The sequence below is a fragment of the Haliotis asinina genome, chromosome 3, assembly GCF_037392515.1.
Source record: "Haliotis asinina isolate JCU_RB_2024 chromosome 3, JCU_Hal_asi_v2, whole genome shotgun sequence".
In the NCBI taxonomy this organism is placed as follows: Eukaryota; Metazoa; Mollusca; class Gastropoda; order Lepetellida; family Haliotidae; genus Haliotis; species Haliotis asinina.
In genome coordinates this window covers 22,112,416-22,136,161 of record NC_090282.1, presented here as the reverse complement: position 1 = coordinate 22,136,161, position 23,746 = coordinate 22,112,416, and the positions used below count along the sequence as shown (strand labels likewise).

Here is a 23,746-nt window from a genome sequence, read left to right as displayed (position 1 = left end):
TGTGTCTCCCCGGAATACAACATCTATGTTGGCTTGCTTCCTTAGTATCAACGGATATGGTGACTGACTGTATCGATCAACACCAGTGATCAACAGCTTGAACAACGAGTTACGCAACTGGAATACGGTGACATGCATCGTACCGGAGACTGTATTATATGGTCTCCTGTCAAACACAGTTTTATAGATTTATCGATCTACGTAAATGTGTCTCCTATTTCGATGTTATGAAGATTTCAAGAATCCATACAAGTTTTGATTGTAGTAACTGAAATGATTTATCTGATTTATCCGACAACGAAGAAATGTGTTCATTCTTTTAAGAAAACCCAAACATTTCACATATTTCTGGATGGAGGTATAAAACATCTTTCCACTTTTAAAACAAACTGATTAGTATAAAACTGTCAAGAATAATTTCCTTCAAATGAAGATTATTATGTGATTTCATGACTTAGAACATTGTTCTCAGACAAATAAATCGTCGCGCGAATGCATTTCAATAAAAGATGGTCCGCAGTGAGAAAATATATCTCGAAAACCGTTTTGGTCACATGCTAACATTGTAACAATTGGAATTGCGTCAGTAAAATACTCCTCGATTTCTGAGATACGTTCGCTCGTGTTACCGGACGTGTTCATTCTGCCCGTGATAGTAATGCATCTGCCGTCATAATACTTGCATGTTTTCATGTTTTTGTGGTGGAACAAATATTATTGACTAACACATGGTTTAAGAAAAATGATGGCATGTTTTCATCGAAGCTGGTACAGTTTGGAGGAATAATGGGCGTAAAATAGGTAAGAAACGTGGTATTTTTAGTCTAAAGACGAAAGCGCAGAGGCACCGTTATTGTAAAATGAAACTGTAACAGGTGCTCGGTTTTCGTGCGACTAGCATTAGCTTGTTAATCTCTCACTTATCTGTGGCATAAGTATTGTTTTATGATGTAAAAGTATTAATTGCCTTATTTCACAATGCCATGTTTCAATAGACGAAAAGAATCTACGTTTTCCGCATTGATAACATAGACGTTTGTTAGAACAGGTATTTATCAGTTTATTAATGTGAATATATGTGAAATTAGTTAAGTTTGGGATACGGTTGAATGAGGTGATAGGTAAGAGTTCCACCCGTAACCCCTGCCTGAAATGTATTCTATTTATTATCATTATTTTATAGAGGTTAGGGTTTAGGCGTATGGTTTAGATTTAACATAATGTTGGGTTTAGGGTTAGGATTAGGTCAAGCTTTTTATAAAAATCATCTATTTCTAGACATAGGATGATTTTACCTTCGAGGGTACATGAGCCCATGGACACCCAGGAACCAGTGAACAACATATTTATCTTACCGGACACCTGAATTTTAATTTTGAACTGCTTAAGCACTTCGGTTAAATATGAGGCAAATCGCCATTTTGCAGATGACACAAGGTAAACAGATTTAGAGTTATCTCCCTTCTATCGATTTTCAATTGCAAAACATTGGTAATTTCCATGCTTGATGCGTGATTCAATGTCATTCGAGGCAAAGAAGAAGTAACATGAAGCACAAGATGAGTTCAGAATTCCCAGTGGTGTACATTGAAAATAATACATCGCCTGTAAGCGAGGTACATTGAAAAGAATAGAATAACGCTTAGCCAATCGGAAAGAGACATTCATGTGTGAGGTAAGATAATGATTAAAGTAATACATGTGACCAATTGCTTAGTTAAATAGGCACAGAGGCATGTAACACTAGAAACTGCCATCAAGGTATGTGCTGTCACTAACAGGGTCTTAGCACTTTTCAGTGGTTTCACATTACTTTTCAACTCGATTTGCTCATGCGCAGAGCGTGTGAAAATAGAGATTGGCAAATTTCCAGTTTGGTCATCGATGCTATAAATACACTACACTAAACAAAAGCTTTTATATACATCATTTATGAATGGAGCAATTCATGGCTGAGTACGTACATCCAGTTGCCCATGCTTTTCAATGATCGATGTCCAATTGCATAACAAATATAGTGTTGTTTAGTGTTGAGAAGGAAATGTGCAGGAAGGACTGTGGTGGTGAGCTGTGTTCATTCAAAAGCTTGTTCACATAAATTTAGCTAATTATTTAACTAATCCAGTCATGTTTCAGAAATGAATCGAGATCATTGGCATTCAACATAAAAAAATGTATTTGTTTTGATATTTGTTTTCGTTAGTGCATGTTTACACTACTGGTAAAGCATATGACCAAATTGGAAATATTTTTACATGCCCTGCGTATGCATACTGGGAGTAAAAAATTAATGTGAAACCAACCAATATAAAATGACTTACATATAGTGCTAAGGCTCCGATAGTGACAGTACTTGCAGTTTTCAGTGTAACAAACCCCAGTACAAATACCAATACTTCTCAGAAGTATTGTGATACATATGAGGACAAATTAGCAATTTGTAGTAGGCAACTAAATGTTTGGGATGTTCAGGCTAAGTGATTTGGCTGACAGTGTGTCACCTCACCTCAGTGGTTTTTGGGGTCCAGACTCGATTACTTACACTGTCATGGTATTACTTGTATGACATCAGATCATCATTATATATTCAGTCATTCAGAAAACAACATAAAATGTTATGAAAGCAGAACATAAGATATCCCATTTATCTGCATCACTGAGATCAAGTGTGTTCTTCTAAATCATTTTCATCAGTATCAAGGTAAAAAATTTCCAATTTCCAGTTAATTAGTTAAATTTGACATGCTGAAGACCTTAATAAAGGGACCATATTTTCCTATGTATGTCCAAACGAGAATAATTATGGACTTTCATCTGGAGAGTGAACTATGTTATTATGGTATACACTGTGAAGCATACATAGTGAGAAATTGCATTGTTTCATTTCAGGCCTAAATAAAAAATTTGTCTTTCCAGTTACCTGACCCATGAATTCTGGAGCCAACCCGATTTTTTTATGCAGTATGAATAAAATAACTATTTAGAAACCATTGTTTTTTCCCCAACACTGACAGACATCGGTAATTCTGATAAAGTTGACTTGATTGCCGCAAGCTTGATTGAATAAACAATTACACATTGATAAATGTGTTATTAGTTTGTACTTTACTTCTTAAAAAACTGTAAACAAAATTCAAAATACCTATCTACATACCTACCCTAAATTTTAAAGATCTGTGATCAGAACCATATCATTTTTTTTATTTGACCTTAACTCAGGTAAACATGCTAAACTCAAGTAGACATGGTAAATACAAATGCTGTGATGAAAGATACTGACTACAGTAGAACCCTGTTTACTCGGACCCCACATATCTGGAAACCCTGCCTTTCGGACGATTTTTATGTGAAACGAAACTTACGTTCATTGATTGTACTCGGTTAACCGGACCCCGCGCTTCCGGACCCCAACAGCGAATTTTCAAACCATTCCCATAGATTTCCATTGATAAATGATCCTGTTATCCGGACTGAGAGATGTGTGCAACGTGCATGTGTATGTGTCACATCAATACCGTTTGCCGCACGACTATGTGATTTCATTCTTAATCTATTGGAAGGCATTTGGTGTGAAATGATTAATTAGCCATCAAAACACTAGTGACACGTGTGAGAACATCTCATCAGGAACGAAAACACATGTTTAGGATTGAGGTAAGGGGGATTAAGGTAAACTACACTGTAATTGTACTGTATTATAAATCAACCCCTGCTATCTGTCGTGATGCAAATTAAAAATAATTGATAATTAAATGATATAAGTCATGTGGTCCCGTCCGGAAGTTTACTTTCTGCAGACAGCATAACTTTGACGCGATGTCATATGTTTTTAGGGCATTTGAAATTTAAAAAAAACATACAGTTGGCAAAATAGAAACTTTTTGAAACTTACATCTGAAGCTCCACACGCTACATGATTACATCCCAGACAACCTGACAAATGGTAACCTGCATTCCGTCTTGCATGTGTTATCGGTGCACTTATATGTTATGATGATTCACTGTTATTACTATTGACTGTTGATTTATTGATATACGTACGTGAAAATTTTTTTACTTTCACTTAATTTTCACATTTTGCTTGTTTGATCCAGTTAACTGGACGTCTCGCTATCCGGACGATTTTCGACTGAAACCAAAACGTCCGGATAAATGGGTTTCGACTGTATTCACAATTTTTGTTGCATTGTCTATTGCACTAAATGTATCATATGTGTAGAGATCTATAGAAAAATTCTGTTATGTGTAATTTGTTCAGAGATATTAGTTACCTGCACATGACTGAGTGAATATAGACAATAATAAAACAATAAATTTGAATGCAGTTGTTGGAAGATCTTAATTTGGAAACTACCATTGTGTCTAGAAAAAAAATAGCTTGCAGACTTAATTAGTTGTATCCCAGCTGTGTAGATCTTTGCTAATAATGTCAGTCAACCATATTGTCTGGTCCAGACACAATAACTTTCATACTCCCTTATAATACCAGTAACACAACAAAGTGTTGAGTTATATGAACAAGATAGATATGTATGTATCTGGTGTGAGGTTGCATTGATGGATCTAGAGGTGAGGTGCGCACCCCTCTTTTTGTCCTGAAATTTTGTTAAATGACCATTGAAACTCGCTTTCTCAAAAAGCTGTAACCGCCCCTGGGTTGTACCTTTAGTTATATCTTTAATACTGAAAAAACAGCAACACATAACAAAGTGTTTGTCACGTCAAATGAAATAACGAAATCTTCCAACATAACAGACATCTGGAATTGAAGGCTCTTATAACCCCTTATGTTACTATTTTATATACTGCTTGTACAGTGTTTATTAAGGACCACACTGTAGTGGTGTAGTCTGGTTTGCTTGGCATGCCGAAGACCCAGATGCGATTCTCCACATGGATACGATGTGTGAATCCCATTTGTTTTGTGATATTGCTGGAGCATTTCTAAATGGGTCGTAAAAGTAAACTTACTCACTGAAAGAACACAAACAATGATAATACTGCATGAATGAGCTGTCATACTGTGAGTAGCAATTGTTAAAATGGCAATATTCATGCAACTTGTCTAATCTTGCCATGTCATATGATCTCATTCTACACGTTAGTTTGTTACCTTACAACGGTTCTCACAATTGGTTTTCAGGCAAAATTCAAGGACTGCATAGACACCAAAGGCAATGATTTGATTACACAGGCACACCATATGGTTGAATAACTTACTATTGTTTAGTATTTTGTTAATTCTGATTTCAACCCCTACAATCACATATCAGTAAATTTAACCAAATGTTTCTTTCATGAGAACTGATGTTTAAATTCAAATATTATACATTAACCTCTGTAACAAAGCTCTGTTTCCCTGTACGTGCTATTAGTTTTGAACTCACAAGGCAACACATCTAATTTTCTTTTGCTTAAGTCAGGCTGTATCAAACTTTCATTGAAATTGAAAACACTTTAAAGGCATATTTGAAACTGATGACTGCAGTTTTCATTGTCACTAGAATACCTGTACATGTTTCTTTTCTGGCTAATGGCATGTTTCTGCTTGGCTCGTCAGGAGTAGGTCATTAAGACATGCTGGTTTCCTGGTGGGAATGGTTTAGAAAGTACTTTTTTCTGATCATGATAGCAAGCTTTAGGCAAATGGGCCCGCAGCTAGAAAGATTTCCTTCTCAGCGGTGGACAGTGACCTTGGACTGACATCTTGGTGTTCACAGCTGAAGTGACATCTCAGAGTTGTAGCTGCGACTTCTGTAATGAGTATTACTGACTGCTTAAAACATGTAGAACATGGATGAGAATTCTTTTAAGGTAGTAGTACTAGTAATATATTTTGTTTGTGATTTGATATTTGTAGATTTTACTATTTGGAGGTCATTATCTTTTGTGGTGAGGGTTTATAAGTCACCAGCATGATATGTGTGTTAACAATGAAGTCCCTATGAACATTCTTGATCATGAAATATCTAATAATTGTATTGCTGTATTGACATCCAGGTCAGTAAGTTCTTACTGTACAAGCTTTACTATTCTCAGTGGTAGACTTACACTTGGTCCCTGAATATTAGGGCTTCAGTGATTCAGTTCAGTTCATAGAAAAACATATTTGACACCCCAGTATCGATTTTCGATAGCTATTGTCACGATTTTGATTCAATGTTTGAATACCTATTTAAATTATTTCCACACAGCCAGAACCTAATTTTGACTCCAAACTCAGGCAGTTTCAATCGCTGAAATAGGGTGAAATGTGATTCTTGGATGGCAAGTTATTTACAATTGTCTGCAATTGTTGTTAGTAGACATTGCCCATTTGATGATGGTTTTCATGCTGAAAAGACTGACTCTGAGAGTTGAATGAAGTTGGATGTTTTACTTATATGAAGACTTGAAAGAGAAGTGATGGAATTGACAGTTTGATGTCTGTATTGATGTGATATAATTAATATAGGTGAATTGTCCACTAGCAGAACTACCAGTACTTGGGTGCAAATGACACCACATTGAATCAGATATCAACAATATTTGGTAACTAATACAAATATTTTCCACCAATGCCATAACAAGTCAGCAGTTGATGTATTAATTATGATGCATATTCATTGAAGCATAACAAAGTGCATTGTTTTGACATGTTTAGACAAATTGTTAAGTTGTCATGGTAATGACTACATTACATTGTAAACAAAGCAAAAGTGTTGACTAGTATTATCCTGCCAAGCTCAGACATACTCCGTTTGGCATGTCTCAACTCACTATGATATATAACAAACAATTTCAAGAATAGACACTGTCTTCTAGTGATTTCAAATAACAACAACAAACCAAATTCATGAAGAAATATGGTTTAATTCTCCAAATAAGCAAGTGAATCATAACTGCCTTAGTGTATAGTATGATGGATACTAGAGATATGTTCTAGAAATTATGTCCCTTTTATCATTCTGCCTTAAAAGAGATCCTTCAAACTTTGTTTTTATAAATGGACAAAGGTGGGCAGTGTGTGGTCAGGCATTGTTCACAATAAGGACAGCTGCAGGCCTGTGACAGAATGATCATGTATCTGGCCCACACTAGTTGAATTGTCATCTTCTACGTTTATGGCCCACGAAGGTCAGTGGTTTAAATATTGATCTTCAGTAACCCATAACAGGGGTTAGATGGCATAACAGGCATCTAATGAGATTGGTTGGTCAGGCTTGCTGACTTAGTTTACATATGTCATTGGTTCCCAATTTCACAGATCGATGCTCATGCTGTTGATCACTGGATTGTCTGGTTCAGACTCGATTATAAATGGAAAGCTGTCATATAGCTGGAATATTGCTGAGTTCTAAACTAAACTCACTCACTCTTCTACATAACATTCATTAAATCAAAAATAAGAATTCAAAACAATGCTTTCTTGTGTATCGTGAGTCAACGTAATTACTTGACATAAATAAGCAAAGCTATGTATTCACATCTGCTGTTCCTGTACTAGACATTGTCTTGTGTATGAACAGTGTCTCGCGTGTGTTATAAGATCATTTGACAAGAATGCCAAAAGTGAAGACATTGTTATGCTCAGTTGGTGTCTGTCATAACTACTTGATTAACTTGTGTAATCCAACTGACCACTCAGGACATTGGACTTTGTGAGAAGCCATAAGACTAGCACTCAATTATATTAATAATTTAGAGTTCTGTTATGTAAGTGTTTGCCAGCTTATGCTGTGAACTGGATAGAACATTATCTTCCAATATGGAAATGTGTGACTTTGGGATACTCACATTTTTAAAAATTATTCACATGCAGATATTTGGGGTGGTGGGATAGCCAAGGGGTTAAAGCATTGGCTTGTCATGCCGAAGACCTAGGTTTCATTCCCAACATGAGTAGAATATGGTATCCCTTACCATGATGTTTCTGGAATATTGCCAAAAGACTCACTCACTCACTCACTCACTCACTCACTCACTCACTCACTCACTCACTCACTCCAGTGTCACAGTCAGTCAGAACAGATGATTAATACAGTCAAACTCTGTTGTTGTGCCTGTCAAGCATGTATGGAGCCTTAGCATGAATGCAGTGACACATGCCAATAGTACTATCACTTATGTACGCATGACCCATCATACATTTCAGGTGGTAGAAGCCATATGGCAGTGGTGAGATGAGCGTGACCTAATTACCTGGTCCGTCATCGGAGTCGGCTGCTGCTGTTGCTGCTGCTGCCACATTCCAGCCTCCCTCACCTGTCCCATGGAGAGCATCCCCCATGCCGGCTCGCTGCTCACATCTATCGGTAGGTATCACCCTCCTCACGTAGCCTGTCTCACTTCACTGCAACTACTGGCTTTTTATGTTCTGTTTAGCCAAAATATAGTTGTTCACTTTTGATTATATTTACCTTAAGTTTGATTGCTCACCAGGTCTCTGCAGAGTCACTGTTTATATGATGTATCCTTTATGCTGCTCACATAAAGTTAAAGAAACACCCTTCTTATTTTACTATAGAAAAAAAACTGTCAAGCCCTTAAATTGTTTAGGATGGTATGTAATATGACTGTTTGTGTGGTCTAATATAGAGGGTTGGCTCATAGAAGGGCGGGCCATGTGTTAGAGCCATTGCTCTGTCATAGTGGTGAGTCTTGTTAAACCTGCATGGCACTTGGGATTAAAAGGATTAAGGGGATAAGACAAGCTCCAAGTCAGTATTGTGTGAGTGGGGTCACCATGATTTATAAGCCACCAACCAGATTGGCTGGTGAGACTCAGTGACCTGATTGATGATGCATTATCATATCCTGACAGCCTAGGCCATTGTTCATCATATCAGTCCCTGGATTGTCTGGTCCAGACGTAGTTACTTACAGGTACCTGTCTTTAACTGCCATGTGGCTGGGTGCAGCATTACATATATATATGTATATATTTGTGGGTGGGTGTGTGTGTGGGTGGGTGTGTGTGTGGGTGGGTGGATGGGTGTGTGTGTGTGGGTGTTATATTGGTCTTTTATTTTTGTGGGAAGGGGGGTTTATGTTGTGATTTTTTGTTTTGGGTTTGTTTTTTTTCTGTTTCCATCATTCTGACTCGGATGTAAATGAATACATCCAGCAGGATGCCATGGCCAGAAGTCCACTGACAATAGACTATTAGAGATTCCAATATCTAGATGTGTTCCATTAGCAACCGATCCAAAATGAGCTCTGACACATTGTCTTAACTTTGGTATATAGCCTTTGCAAGATATGTAATGGAATCAGCCACTTGTTCTTTCAAAACAGAGAGTAAGCCCCATGTCTCCCGGCTAGTGAAGAATTCCCACATTGTCAGAGCTTTCGACCCGTACTTGTCTTAAAGTACACAATAAATTTGTTCTTCGGAAAATATATGGTTATGGGTGTAAATTGTCTCAGATGAAGGATAGCTTTAATGTAAAGAGGGACATGTCTGCCTGAGGCTGGGAGCTTCCATTGCTGTATGGCATGTTCAGTATGTGAGCTCCACATGTTCTGGTAGGTAAGCTTTTCATGTAGGACATACTTACTTTATTTATATCAGTTATGATAAGAATAGAATCTTTACATTTTTGCATAAGTGTTGTGAATGGCATTTTTTGGCTTAAATATGTTTTTGCAGTCCAACCCTCAGAGTCAAACACATGTTGAAAGGTAGTATTACATGAAAGGTTTTATGTAATCAGCCCAGTGCCCAGAAAAGTTATATCTACACTAATACACCTTGGTTGTATGATGTCCTCATACTCACTGAAGTGTTGCTGAACAAACAAATGTGTTTCAGTTTTGGTGTCATAACAAGCATGCTCCATTATTCGGGGAAATTATCAATACAGACAAAGGGTCAAGGTCATTCTGAAGGTTAAGAAGCTTTAAATGTATGTCAGGGATACTGAAGTAAAAGTCACCTTTAGTAGAACTTAACAACCTGGGGCTTCCGTAACAAGGCAACCTTCACTAAGGTTAACCTTAACTCCCATTCTTTAACACTGCACTAAGATTACCTTAGTGACTTACGATCACCTTAGTGACTTACGATCACCTTAGTGCTTTGTGCAAGGAGGCCCTACTGACTGACGGTGAGGGAGTGAGTATGGGTTTACATGGCTTTTGACAATATTCCAGCAAAATCATAGCAGGGGACATCACAAATGGGCTTCACACATTGTACCCACATGGGAAATCAAATCCGTGTCTTTGTCATGATGGGCAAATGCTTTGTTCACAAGGCTGTCTCACAACCCCCAACTGAGGGTCAGTCGTAAAGTATGGGTATTGTGGACTGCCGTTTCCTGCAGCTTTTTTTAGTTTTTATGCATATTGTGACTTCACATATGGCTTTAATACTTGTATGAAAAGTGAGTTTTGCCTCTGTTCATCCAGCTTAAACTGGGTACCTGGTGGGATAAGTCATGTGTCTATGCAGCTTTTGTTATCCAGGGTAGTAATGAACTGTGACTTGTATGTGCTTAGAACCTGTCTATCTGTGATAAGGATGGAGCTATTAAACTACTCTGGTGACCTTTGAATGTGCATTATGGTATATTTTATGATAGAATGATATATACCTTTTGTTGTGAACATGACTTTTATTGAAGTACGTCATGTTTTGGTTTTGTGCTTTATGACCACCCTGAATGCCTTAAAATACATAAGAGGTTAGATGCCCTAGATGATATTTTGTACGTATCCTAAGGGAAGGGCATTAAAGTTGAATCTTCACCGTCAAGTCATTCTACGACTTTGTGTTGTGAATGATCCTTGAGGCAGAATGGTCTGAGGGAGCTAGCAATTGTATTTATGACTAGAATTAATTCAGTTTGTGTTTAGGTTAATTTGTGGTCGAGGTCATTTCAAATTGAGAACTTGTGAACTTTTTAGCAATAGACTTCCTTTTTCAAGGTCCAAGTAAACAGAGACAGTTGTAAATTATTGTCTTTTCTCACACCACAAGATGCCATTAGCACCAAATATCATCTTTAAGATTACAAGTAGATATGAAAACTCTTATCAGCAAACTGAAAGTTATATTTTGTATTTTAAAATTTTGTCTGTTTCCATAAAAGGAGTACCCATGGTTGTGACAGTGTTAATAATACTGATAGCCTTTCCAAGCAATTTTAGTTCGAAATACTCCAGAACATGAGGCTTCATTTTGAGCATTTTATCTTTAAATGTTAATCATATACTGTTAAAAAAAGTAAGGGAATGTACTTTCAGTGTAAGATTGTCGAAATTGGGAGATGTATAGGATTGAATCCCTGCTTAGAAGCCAATATTCAGGCCTTGAAATTACAGTAAACTTTGACAGATAGGATGTAAAAATTTCCTTACTTGTGTAAATATAGATGTGCCATCTTGACCTGTATATCACTGATAATTGGTTAATTGAAACATAGGCTTTAATGTAAATTTATACAGTTCCATTGAAGGAAAGCAATGTGAAAATATAATGTTGAAAAAGGAAAATAATGAAAATAAGAAGTTTTAAATGTAAACTTTGATCCAAATAACATCAGTGTTGAACAAAAAAGTTCATGAAGAAAGTTCATGTCAAATGAAGAAAGTCTCATGACTCCTTTTCATTATATTCTATTTTTCTAATGAACTCTTTTATTTTTTGTTTTTTTCCTGCGAAATATGTACATTTTAGAGACTAGTTGTTAGGATGCTATGATCCTTAAGTTTGTTTGTGTGGTATGTTACTCAAACTGGCAATTTTACCTAGTTTGGAATGGCAGATGAAGCCCTGATAGATATGGGTTGGCAAACAATGCTCATTAAGTTTACAAGCACAGTATGAAGGAGTAGGTCAGTAATGTGCATGAGGAATGCATCAGTCAGACATGGGTAGCCTGGCCCTGCCTGGTCCTGTCTGCCCATGTGGACATGATAAACAGGAATCCAGCTCTGTGGTCCTCTAATGAGAAGGAAGATATACGGACATGTTATCCAGCAGAGGCAAAACTCTGTGACGAATTGGAAGGCTGAGGAGACGAAGATAACCCTGCATTGTTGTGGGTGATAAATGTCTAACAGGCGTGGTGTAAACACAGGTGGGTGTGGCCTGACTTCCTCTTCATCCTCACTAAGCAGAATAAATCAATGCATGTGAATCACTGCCTCATTGTTTTTACACATGAAATATGCTGAGGATTGTAGCATCAATGGGGCTTCAACAATGCTGACAGTGTATTTCAAAGTGAAGTCAAAGCTAAATGAAGAAAAGGTAGGATCAGTAATCAAGTGGTCAAGTAAATTGTAATTTGGAATTGGACTTTGAGAATGTTGTTTTCTTAGCTGTGTTAATAAATGAGTAGAATTTCCAACCATTTGAGGTACTGGTTTGTGAAGTGGTTTCGGAATGAGACACATTAATGTTACTTGGAAGGTGAGAACAACCACATCTCTGGTTCTCTCAACTTTCACAGGCACAGCAGACTGGACCTGACAAAGTCTGTATGCATGCCTGGTATATTCTGTATACATACCCAGCAGATTCTGTATGCATGCATGACAGATTCTGTATGCATGACAGGCAGATTTTATATACATGCCAGCAGATCTGTATGCATGCTTGACAGATTCTGTATACATGCCTGGCAGATTCTGTATGCATGCCTGGCAGATTCTGTCTGCATGTCTGGCATATTCTGTATACATGCCTGAGCTTTCTGCAGTATCTCCACTAAGACAGGACCTGACACATTAGCCTTCAGCTTGAGGTCAAGATGTCAGTCCTTAACGAAGTTCTGAGTTATCTGTAGCAGGACAAACCTTGTCACACACCTCCGCTGTCAGCTTTAGTGTATCTCAATGGTTGTAAACGACCCACGCTTCAGTGCCTCTGTAGCAATGACACCACTCACAGAAGGCTACCCTTTCTCTCTCCAGTCTTGTGTTTCGTGTGGGCAGAGGACATATCTATATTCTTACTCATCCTCTTACACACCAATGTTAGGGCTCGCGGTGCAAATGTGAACAATATTGTTGCAATAGTGATAAGAAAAGTGGTTTTTAATGTAACTACTTGACATTAAACAATACAGTGAACTCAAGGATGATGGCCTGTGTGGGGGAACAGAATGGCAAGGCTAAGAAGACAGATGAATGGATCTCAGCAGGATATTATTAGGTGGTATTGAGTTAAGTCACTGTCCTTCGAGCTTGGAGGAGTGTCAGTGAGAGTGTCACACAATGATGTGGAGTGTTACGACACTGTTGTGTATGCAGCGTCTGTGTTTGCCTAGCATGATTATGCACGCAGGTGGGTTTCTGTTGGAGTTATTTTTTTTCAAATATTTGAATTTCAGAGTGCTGTGGTGATATGTACCTTATGTGAATTTGGTGCAGCGAGTTTGATCCTATTGTACTTCCCATGTGATATGTATTGTGTCTTGTAAATACAGCCATGGAACTGCTTAGATGGAATAGACGCCAAAAGGGTTGTTTATGTACGTATCACAAGTATCACAGATTCTCACTGTCTCTGTTTTGACTGTTGAAGTATAAAATGTGAGGTTTTATTAGTATAATTTGAAAAGGATGCTATAAAGGCATCCGTAAACATTATGAGACATGTTTAAATTTTTTTTCTATGTTATTTACGAGGCAGTCATGTTGTTGTCAAGTTGATTTGTCAGTTACCTAATTAGTCCATGTACTGACAGTTAATCCCAACTGACTTGTAGTTTACCTCGGTGAAAGGTGCATCATCATCATCATCATCATCATCATCATCATCATGTATTGTTATTGTTAGTATTACATTTATTACTCCCTTCTGTGCATGTATGTGGTGGAAGTTTACGAGGCATCTCAGTTTGTCGTGCAGAGAAGCAATAACTTTGAGAATCCATGTAGGTTTCAGCTGTTTCTTGGGTTGAATCTGACATTCTGAGGTGACCCAGATTTTGAACTGTGGCTCTCAACCAACACTTGTTTCCATAGGTTTCATTAGAGTAAATACTATATACAATCTCTGTCAGTGAAATACCCTTTATCATACTTTCTCATATACTCAATGAGAAACACTTGGTAATTCAATTTAAACTTGTAAGAGATAATCTTAGGCCAGTATTTGATGTTACAATTCACAAATTAGAGGTAGGTGTTATTGCAGTGAAAAGTACTGTTATTGCTTAACAGGGTCACCTGGATAATAAAAACTGCTGGTTTAAATGCTTAGTTTTATGTTATTGTACTGAACGCAGTGTTTGCATAACAGTGAATTTAAGAAAATAAGTAGTACAGGGTGTGTTAAACATATCTTTAAATGACTTTATTCATATCTTTACCAATGGCATTTAGTTGTTATTACTGATAAAATACCCTATTGTGTGTGTGTTAGGGTACTAATCCTTGTACTTGTAACCCCATCAAATTGCTATGAGATGGTGGTATGATCTGGACATGACAAGTGCTTGTTATATATGAACAGATTTCTCCTTGTATATTCTGTATCCTGAAACTTAGTGTATACAGTCAGCTCACTTATCTTCAAGTTTCAGATTCATGTTGCTTTAGACAGTTGATTATATTTGAGGTAACAGAGGTCAGTTTCCTTGTGAATCTGTTTTATCAAGATTTTGTTATGAGTGAAGATGGTTCAAACTAGTTTAAATATTTCCTCATCAGAGACCTCATGTGGTGTAGTGGATAGAGTGCCTGCTTGGAGTCAAGAAGGTTGGTCTTTGGATCCTTGCTTAATCATTTCAAGATGATGCTTGTTTGTCTGCCTATCACTTCATTTGAAGGGCAAAAAGTTAGGAATGGGTGGCTCAATGCTGCTGTACTACAATATAACTTATACTGTGTCTCGAGAGAGGTAATATGCAGCAAGGTACCTGGACAAGGACTACCAAACCAGGCTTGTCAGACTCACACACAGACATAGAGACGTGTGCACTATGTTAGTGCACTATTCGTGAATTTCATTTCACGTCACCTTATCTGGCTAGACTGTCTGATGAAATGTCAGGTATGTCGATGTTCATCAGCATGGGTGATGATAATGATGTACATGGGTGGCTTTGGTCGTAGTTGTAAGGTAATATGTGCTTTGAGATGCATTCTTTAGAAAATATCTGTTGGTTTAACTCCAGGATTTGTGTTTTTTTGGCTTGTAGGCACTATACTCTGTTGTCTAGTATAGTAAGTGTCCTCTCCCTACTAACTGCTCCTTTGCTCCCACTTTTAGCGTATCTGATTCTCAAAATTACTGCAGTTGATCTTCCATAACCTGACATAATAAGTAAAGTATGTGAATACATAGGCTGTTTAATTTCTTTGGAGTAGTTTACTAGTGAAATGCTGAATACTGTGAAGATCTGGTACAGAACTTATCTCCAGCAGCTTATGCTTGTCATAAGAAGCAAGCATCAGAATCCCTTGTGCCCAGCCCTTTCTGCAATCCTGAAGATCCGAGTTTGAATTGATCTTCATTGTTGGAAGAAATGACAGCAAAATACTAAAGCAGCAATAACCCACTCACTAAATCACTCTTGTCTCACTGTTTCAGGTACCGTGGTGTGTGTGGTGACATTGTTGACACTATGTCTCCCTGCCCATGTCATCGCCACTGTATCCACAACAAACACGCCCCTTTCGGACACACCCCACTCCACATCTATACAGCCCAGTTTCAGCTCCAGCCTCCCCCAAGGATCAAGCATCACACTAACAATTCCATCTAGCAGGCTTCAAACACATAGCTTGGCAGACATCACAGACCTGCTCCACGTATCATTTTCAAGTGACACATACATATCAGAGCCTGTGACAGGTGAAACTTTTAGTGAGCCATTTCAGACTTTTAGTGAGCCATTCTGGACCACATTTTCAAGTTTGTCAGTTGCACTTGATATCCACCATGTCAGCAGCTCGTCAGACAGTCAATATGACTCAATCAGTGCAATCTCAACCACCAGTTTGGTGTTGCAACCAGCCCGTCCCACCCCGTTGTCATCAGTGGTAGAATCCACAACAGTACCTGGATCGTCTTATTCTCCAGAAGTAGGGGGTATGAACAAATCAACAACTACAGTTACTACAGTGAGTTCACAGAGGACTACAGTTGTGAGTAATGACTCAGTTACGAAAACAACATTGGATGGTATTGGAGGTGGGACAACAACAACGACGTCCCCAATTTTTGGTAATGGTAGTTGTTCAGGCAACAACACTGGATGCCCAGAGTATAATGGCCGCATCAATATGGAACTGTCCACACCAGCTATCATTGGCATTGCTGTAGGTGCTGCAGTTTTTGTTATTGTTGTAGGTAAGTAGTATCAAGAAAGTTATATTGTGATTGTTGTAGGTAAGTAGTATCAAGAAAGTTATGGATCGATGAAATGAAAATAGTTATTTTTTCAGCCAGTTACTTCTTGGAGCAGCATATTTGGAAGTTAGTGAATCCTGTAAGGACAAACTTCTTGGGTGAACAACTTCTTTATTCAGGTGATGCGACACTTCAATACAGATTTTTATATTGTTGTCAAGGAAGACTCTTTTACCATTGCCTCACCTGAATAAAGAAATTGTTTGTCCATGTACACCCGTGAAGGGTCGGAGTAGAATAGGCTTTCAGCAACCCATGCTTGCCACAAATGGCAACTCCGCTCGTCATAAGAGGCGACTAATGGGATCAGGTGGTCAGGCTCGCTGACTTGGTTGACACACGCCATTGATTCCAAAATGTGCAGATCGATGCTCATGCTGTTGATCACTGGTCTTGTCTGGTCAAGATTCGATTGTTTACAGACCCCCACCATATAGCTGGAAAATTGCTGAATGCAGCATAAAACTAAACTCACTCACTCACACCTTATCCTTATCAGCCAGTTGCTGCTCATACAGTGTAAAAAGAAATATATTGTCAGAGATTTATTTTTAGATTAATCTTTGGTTAACAAGGATCGTTCTTTGTGCCATCACAAATATTCTATATGATTTCAAATCACAATTAAAACTTCAGAAAATAATTTCCTGATGGTAGTTATTTTGGAATGGTCTGAGCAGTTGTCGTTTCCCATAATACACATTATATCCTGGGAATAAGACCCCATTATCCATCAAAAAAGAGTGTATTACAAATCTTATTTACTACATAGGTATTGAGTGTAGGTCCTTCTTCATATCCAGCAGTGACATTATCATTTGTATCACATTTCTATTGATATTTGCATCTAAAGTGACAAAGTCTGAGTGTAAACAGTGACAGATTTTGCATATAGTTGTTAAAGGTAAACACCCAATTTTGCTTAATGTACAAACTGAACTTGACCAATGTTGGTTGTCCCATTATCTTTTACAGTTTTTTAGAATGGAGCTAAGATAAATACTTGATTTGATTGTGATGAATATAACATCTAAAACCATGTTGAGTCAGTTTCCACATTAGTATTAGGTTAAACAGTTTCACCTTGGAAAGTCAATTTGTGTATCTCATAGTCATAATTCACTCACTCAGGTGGGTCATATGAGGCATGCAATGCTCAGTAAAGGACTTGGTTAACCCCAGTTGTATTTCTGGGTTTGTCAGCTTTGGCTTTGCTTTGGTTTTGAGTGGTTAACATTTAAAACATATATCACCTTAGAATTTACTCATACATGAGACCCCTCTGTTCTATCTCCGCCGTATCATAGCAAAAGACATCAATATATGGTATTGGGGCATGGTATGTCAGTGAGCTAGCACTGTAAGACCAGCTTAAATCTGGGCTAATAAATGCAGCCACATATACACACATATCACATCATCATTTGAGTGAAATATTTTTATGTACAATGTTAAACCCCATTTCCCCTTACCTTTTTTACATGACGCTGGTAAGCCGTTGTTTTACTGAAATACTGTTCTCACTCACTCACTCATGACCTCACTCATGACATCATGAACTCACTTGTGACCTCATGAACTCATGAAAACTGTCCTCATTTCAGCATGTATGGTGATCTTCTTGTGTCGACGTCGACGGACATTATCAGGGTCAAAGGCTGATCTCTCCACCTACTGGGATGACAATGTCACCCTCAGTTACATCAATGGTCATCTGGATTATCCCAAGGTCAGTCTTCATTAGTGTCAGTCTGACTTTTATGTTCATTTTATCTATGTATACTATAACAAGGACATTTAGAGTTACAGACAGATACAGACATTACTGTCTTTCAATATTTCTGTCAAAAAGATTTGTGTACCCTTGAAATTTGGGTTTCTGAAATTTAAGATATACTTCTTGTTATTTTCTTTGTCACATGTACAATTATAAAACATCTCATCAAAGATAATCTATTCTGAACGCAATCATTTACAATTTTTTGTATGATGTGATACCTCTTGTTAAGGCTGAAGCAAGCACTGCTGTCTGAAAACTATGCTGGATCAGATGGTCAGACTGGTAACTTGTTTCATTATTAGCAATGTTTCAGATACAGTAATTAACACTCTAGAAGGCTCTTAATTATCCTCAGCAATCACTGACCAAATGATTTATTTCAATTCAATTCAAAGTGTTACAACAAGTGTCTGATGATGGTGAAATTTTATTGTTTCATTTTATTGTTTCAGGATCTGAGTGATGAGATGGTTTCATTAGACAATGATTCCTTCCTGAACAGCCTAGACAGCATGTCCTTCTCCAATGTGTGGGCTGGGGAGAATGCCAAACACACTAACTTCTGACACACACAGAGTAGGCCTATCCCAGCATGTAGGCCATCAAATACCCCACATGCTATTACTTCTGGTACATGCAAAATAGCTCGGTAGACCAACCAGATCACCAAACACCACGCACTATTTCTATGGTTTTAGCCTTTGGAATCGGACATTTGAGATCTGTGTTTGGCATGAATGAAATGAACGTTCATGGTGTCTTAATACAAGGTGTTGGTATGTCCTTGGTAAATAGTGTTCAGTTTTCTGTAGAAGAATGTCTGGAGGACATCTGGATTTGTGCAACATTTGTTAACAGATGACATTTAGGAGATTGCTAACAAGGTCTTGGAAAGTGTTAAGTAAAGTTTCACTTTGCTCTGAGGGATGTTCTTTCATGCAGATTTGTGGATGTGTAAGTCATTGGTATCCTTTTCAATGCATTTTGGCCAAAGTTCTTTGAAAGTCTTGGAACAAAACCTTGAACAGTGGAACAAGATCTTTGAAGAACAATGGAACAAGAGCTTTGAAGAACAGTGGAACAAGAGCTTTGAAGAACCATGGAACAAGACTTTTGAAGAACCATGGAACAAGAGTTTTGAAGAACAGCGGAACAAGAACTTGAATATTCTTGGAACAGGTTCATTTGAGCAGGTACTTTGATGAACCTTGGGGAAGATCTTTGGAGAACAGTTGAACAAGTACTTGATTAATATTGGAACAAACACGTGAGGGACTTTTGAGGAAGTACTGAAAGAACATTATGATAAGAACTTCAAAATCAGAAACTTGTGATCCCAGTTTGGAGAAGTCTTCACTGAAACATCACAGATGATACAAATGTTCTTGGAGACATGATGCCAACAGAAATTCACACTGTGGTCTTGAAAGCAGTGAAACAAGAACCAATGTGTGCCCTGAGATGATGACCACATTATGCAGTATGTCCAAAATATGCTAGTCTATGTGATTGATCAGGGCTGTTGCATGAAACAGAACAGCCCTAACTATGGATATGTCCTATTCCGATGGTGCTGATGTTTACAGATATGAATGAAGGAGGTCACACTGACCTATGTGAGAGATGTGTTGTTTTTGTTGTTTAGGGCAGAAATTAAGGCAACTTCGTGGGTAACTGTTGTTTTACAGCAAGTGTAATCACACTGAGATGTCAGAATCTCAAAAAAACATATCATATATATATATCCTATCAAAACAATGTCAGAGCAATCATTACTATTAATATGTGCCGGTAGAACAAGCAGTCTTCCAAATCCAAGGTACAAAGTCAACTTTGACCAATTTGAAAATGTTAAGAAAACAAAAATATGCAGAAAGCAGATAAACTGCATTTCCCAAACCAGAGAAATCTGTTAAGTTTACATGTAAAAAGATAAGCTTTAGGGGGGTTAAGTTCAGCAACATGTGATGCTTTGTTGATTTGGTTTCGTTCCCTGGATTTTGCTCAGCTGACATATGTCAAATTTGAGGCAAAACGTACCATACAGATCAGAAATTGTTCGTTTGATAATTGTATGTGCCAAGATTTAACACTTCATGAAATCAACCTTGAGAAGTGTTGGGTTTCTTTTCAAATGTGTAGAGTGTGAAAATCAGTATGAATTATACGTTTATGTATATTCAGAATATGCTAAGCATTATTGATAGCAATGTGAGAAGTGTTACTATGACAACAGTAGATAAGTAGGCCAGTCTGAGCAGGACTTGTTTACAGAGTGTTTTTGTATACTTTCTGTTAGTTTTCTCCTGTTTTCAAGAATAAGATTATTACTGGTTGTAGGTGTTTTATTGTTTCAAGTGATTAGTGCTGTTTTGCAATCCTACAATGGTCAGCTTGCATAAATCTGACATTGTCAGCATGCTTTTGTTTGTGCTTTTTATTTGGATGTTGAGTTATTTTACCAATTCCAGCAAAATTGATGTTTTCTTTAAACCTATATTTCTTAAACCAAATTTCAACCACTTTGCAAAAAAGAATTTTTCAGAAAAAGTGCAATAAGCATGAAAGGTGTGTGTTGACTCTCATTTGAATAGGGGTTAACTCTAATAGGCCAGCTAGTGCAAACATGTGAGCCTCATGTCAGGAGACAGATGTTGTAATGCAAACATGTTTGAAAAAGTATAGTCATGTCAAAGGATTGAAATAATTTTGTTAATGTGTTGAACCCAGTGGCTGTACATCTTTTGATGTTTTTGATTCAGAAAACCATCATGGTTACACTGCCTATTTTAAATCAGTTTTTCTACTGTGTGTAGTTTCAGGCTGATACAAAGGGGATTTTGATTTAATGCAAATTGTGCAATAGGTATTATATCAATAACATCATGATTACCATTTTATTCAATTTTTGGCAATGTGTGTTTGACAGTTTACATTTGAAGCATTTAAGGATTATGTACAAGGGTGCATGTAAGGAAGATTGGTGTTTGAGGATAAATGTGTAGCCAGTGATTCACATAGTCAGTCCATCGCCCACTTGTTACACATATATGCAGCACTGTATTTTTATAGAAGTGAACCCTGTATTATGTATGTGTCCCACAGATCCTATTCCATGTTCATTGTCATCTACTCATGTCATATGTATCATCATTCTTCGAACAAAATGGACATTGATACTTTGAAGTTTTTATTTGAATACCGGAGGTATTTTTCCTTTTTCTCAAAGTATGATGCAAGAGTTTTGTAGGCATTTAGTTTAGAAGTGGCAGAACATAAATGCAAGAAATGATTTGGGGATAATGGTGTCCTCATTATTTGTTGATGTGTTTCAGGGTTCTTGATCTTTCATCAAGGTAATGAATCAGGGCTCACTTCAGGTTAATGACAGTTTCTGCTGTCTTTTCATAGACTTAGTATCAGCTGTCCACATAGCCTGTGCCAAAATTGTTTTAAGTCTATCAGCCGAAATTTGCCTTTCGGCATTTCAGTATTTTGGATTAGTTCCTTACTAAATTTTGATGAAATAATTATATGGACCAGCCTATTGACAATATTTAAGGATTTATTTGAAGTTAAATTAAGAAATACGCTTTTGAAATTACATCTGTATTAAAAATGCAAAGGAGATATTGTTCTTAAAAAAGCTTATAACAAAAATGATTATATGTTTAACTTTTAAAGAGAAGTAAAGAACATTCTTGGGTGGTCTTAGTATACGCATCAGTAGTATTTACATCAGACAAGGGCAACTAACTCAATCTGTAGCCTGTGAAAATTAAATAGATTGTAACAATTTTCCTTGATATTTGTAAAGTGCCCTTTTTGTGTTGGTGTCATTATCATAATGGTTTTATCCAGAGTTTGCATATCATTTGGATTGATTCGGAGTAGTTGTGCAATACAATTAGTGTAGTATGAGGCAAGTTTTGTTTCTCCAACTAGCGATTTTTTTTGTTAAACAAGTGACCATGTTATTAAAGTTTAAGTCACCAGTTCTCATTGAGTTTGGTCTCAAATGTGCCATATTTCAGAAATCAAACATTTTATTCAATGTTATTGTAATAGTCAAATAACTTGGGACATGTTTGTTTGACATCCGTGATGAATATTTCTGCCATTCATTTGTATGAGTGTGTAGAGTCAAAGATCAATCTAAGTAGCAAATATAGGCAATGGCAGGTGACCACCCACTGAGTATAATATGTCACCAATATTCACAGAGGCATAACATTTGTGATGAGCAGTTTGAAGAATTTAGGATGAATGATGTCAGTATTTTCCGAAGTCATAATTTCATCCCACTATCTGTATATAATGTGAAATATTACTCATATCCAATCATCCATCAGGTCATATCATCCAGTAAACTCATTCCTTAAGACCAGAGAATATGATGCAAGAAGATCATATGAGGTATAGCTGAGACCACACAGGATCCACTCAGTCCCTCTGAGCTGTAGCCCTGATCACTAGGGAACTGAGGACAAGATGTTCGATGATACTTGTCATGATAGGCTGGCAGGCTGTTTCAGTCTCAAAGGCATTACTTGTAAGGGGGAATCTGTTAACGCAATGGACATTGTGGGATGTTTCAGGAGTACTACTTTCATTCGATTAAAAGGCGATATACCAATAGATATCACTACACTGGAAACAGCATGGTGCTGTGAAGTAGCATAGTAGTTAAGCACCTATGGACCAGGTTGGATCCCCCACATGGGTACAATGTGAGAATCCCATTTCTGGTTACTCCTCCTATGATATTGCTAAAAGCAATCTTAAACCATACTTATTCAAGTAGGTCTAAAAGATTTGTTTCTCCTTTTATCACTAACCTCATGCAATATCATGTTTGCTGTTGTCCACAAATTATTCTACAAGGGTTGTGATTCTATATCTTGAAAATATATAACATAAATAATGTTTTGAATATTTTTAGATAACTTTATTATTGAACATCTTGTTCCTTCTCCATTTGATGATCAGGTTTAATGCCATAGAAACGAAAAGCCAGACCAGATTATTTTGTTTATTTTAAATATATTATTATTAATAATAATAATAGTCAGTGTGCCAGTATGTTCTCACAGGGTTGATGTAAGGTAGTTGCTTGTCTTCCTATCCAGGAGCATGTTCAAATCTGAGTCTTCATTTTGATTTCATGATAATATGTTTATGTCAGAAGGATTTGAATTTCAATTTCCATTTTGTCAAGCCTGTTTTAGAAATGTGCATTATTTATATCCTTAGGCTCAGAATTTCTATTTCAACTTTGTCAAATCTGTATTAGAAATGTGCATGTTTATTCTACACTAATATTTTCTTTATGAAAATATCATAAATTAGTGTGGCCCAAGGCTCATTTGACTAATCTTGTGGCCAGAAATGCAAGTTTGTAAGAATATTCCATCATTCTCAGTGTTTCTCCAGTGTACATATATTCCTTGTATTTACCAAAGACTGGACCTGTAACCAGATGCATATCACATTACACATGCAATATACTGTGTATACATGTTTGTCCGTGTCAACTATGTGTCCATCCCATTGTTTCCATGGTTATCATTTGTCTTGTTGTCTTCCTGTGGCATAATATGGCACTTTGTTTAAGG

The 23,746-nt window shown here is 37.2% G+C and overlaps 1 protein-coding gene across 3 annotated transcripts; it reads left to right on the top strand.

Moving 5' to 3' along the window:
• The first annotated feature begins 657 nt into the window (after positions 1-657).
• LOC137277663 (uncharacterized) lies at positions 658-23,143 on the top strand. Of its 3 annotated transcripts, XM_067809515.1 has the most exons (5): positions 658-801; positions 8,135-8,294; positions 15,530-16,291; positions 17,956-18,080; positions 18,584-23,143. In XM_067809515.1, exons 2-5 carry the CDS (start codon positions 8,252-8,254, stop codon positions 18,695-18,697), a joined length of 1,044 nt encoding a protein of 347 aa, XP_067665616.1. In that variant the 5' UTR covers positions 658-801; positions 8,135-8,251; the 3' UTR covers positions 18,698-23,143. The 3 variants fall into 3 exon arrangements, with proteins under 3 accessions (XP_067665616.1, XP_067665617.1, XP_067665615.1); XM_067809516.1 differs by lacking the exons at positions 658-801; positions 8,135-8,294 and adding an exon at positions 11,988-12,065; XM_067809514.1 differs by lacking the exons at positions 658-801; positions 8,135-8,294 and adding an exon at positions 13,210-13,276.
• The last annotated feature ends 603 nt before the right edge of the window (positions 23,144-23,746 follow it).

Bases quoted from the DNA above. Each gene is read 5' to 3' on its own strand.
- LOC137277663 (XM_067809514.1), top strand. From the start codon at position 13,210: ATGTGGAGTGTTACGACACTGTTGTGTATGCAGCGTCTGTGTTTGCCT. The intron at 16,292-17,955 runs GTAAGTAGTATC...TCCTCATTTCAG, and splicing joins AGTTTTTGTTATTGTTGTAG to CATGTATGGTGATCTTCTTG. The intron at 18,081-18,583 runs GTCAGTCTTCAT...TTATTGTTTCAG, and splicing joins GTCATCTGGATTATCCCAAG to GATCTGAGTGATGAGATGGT.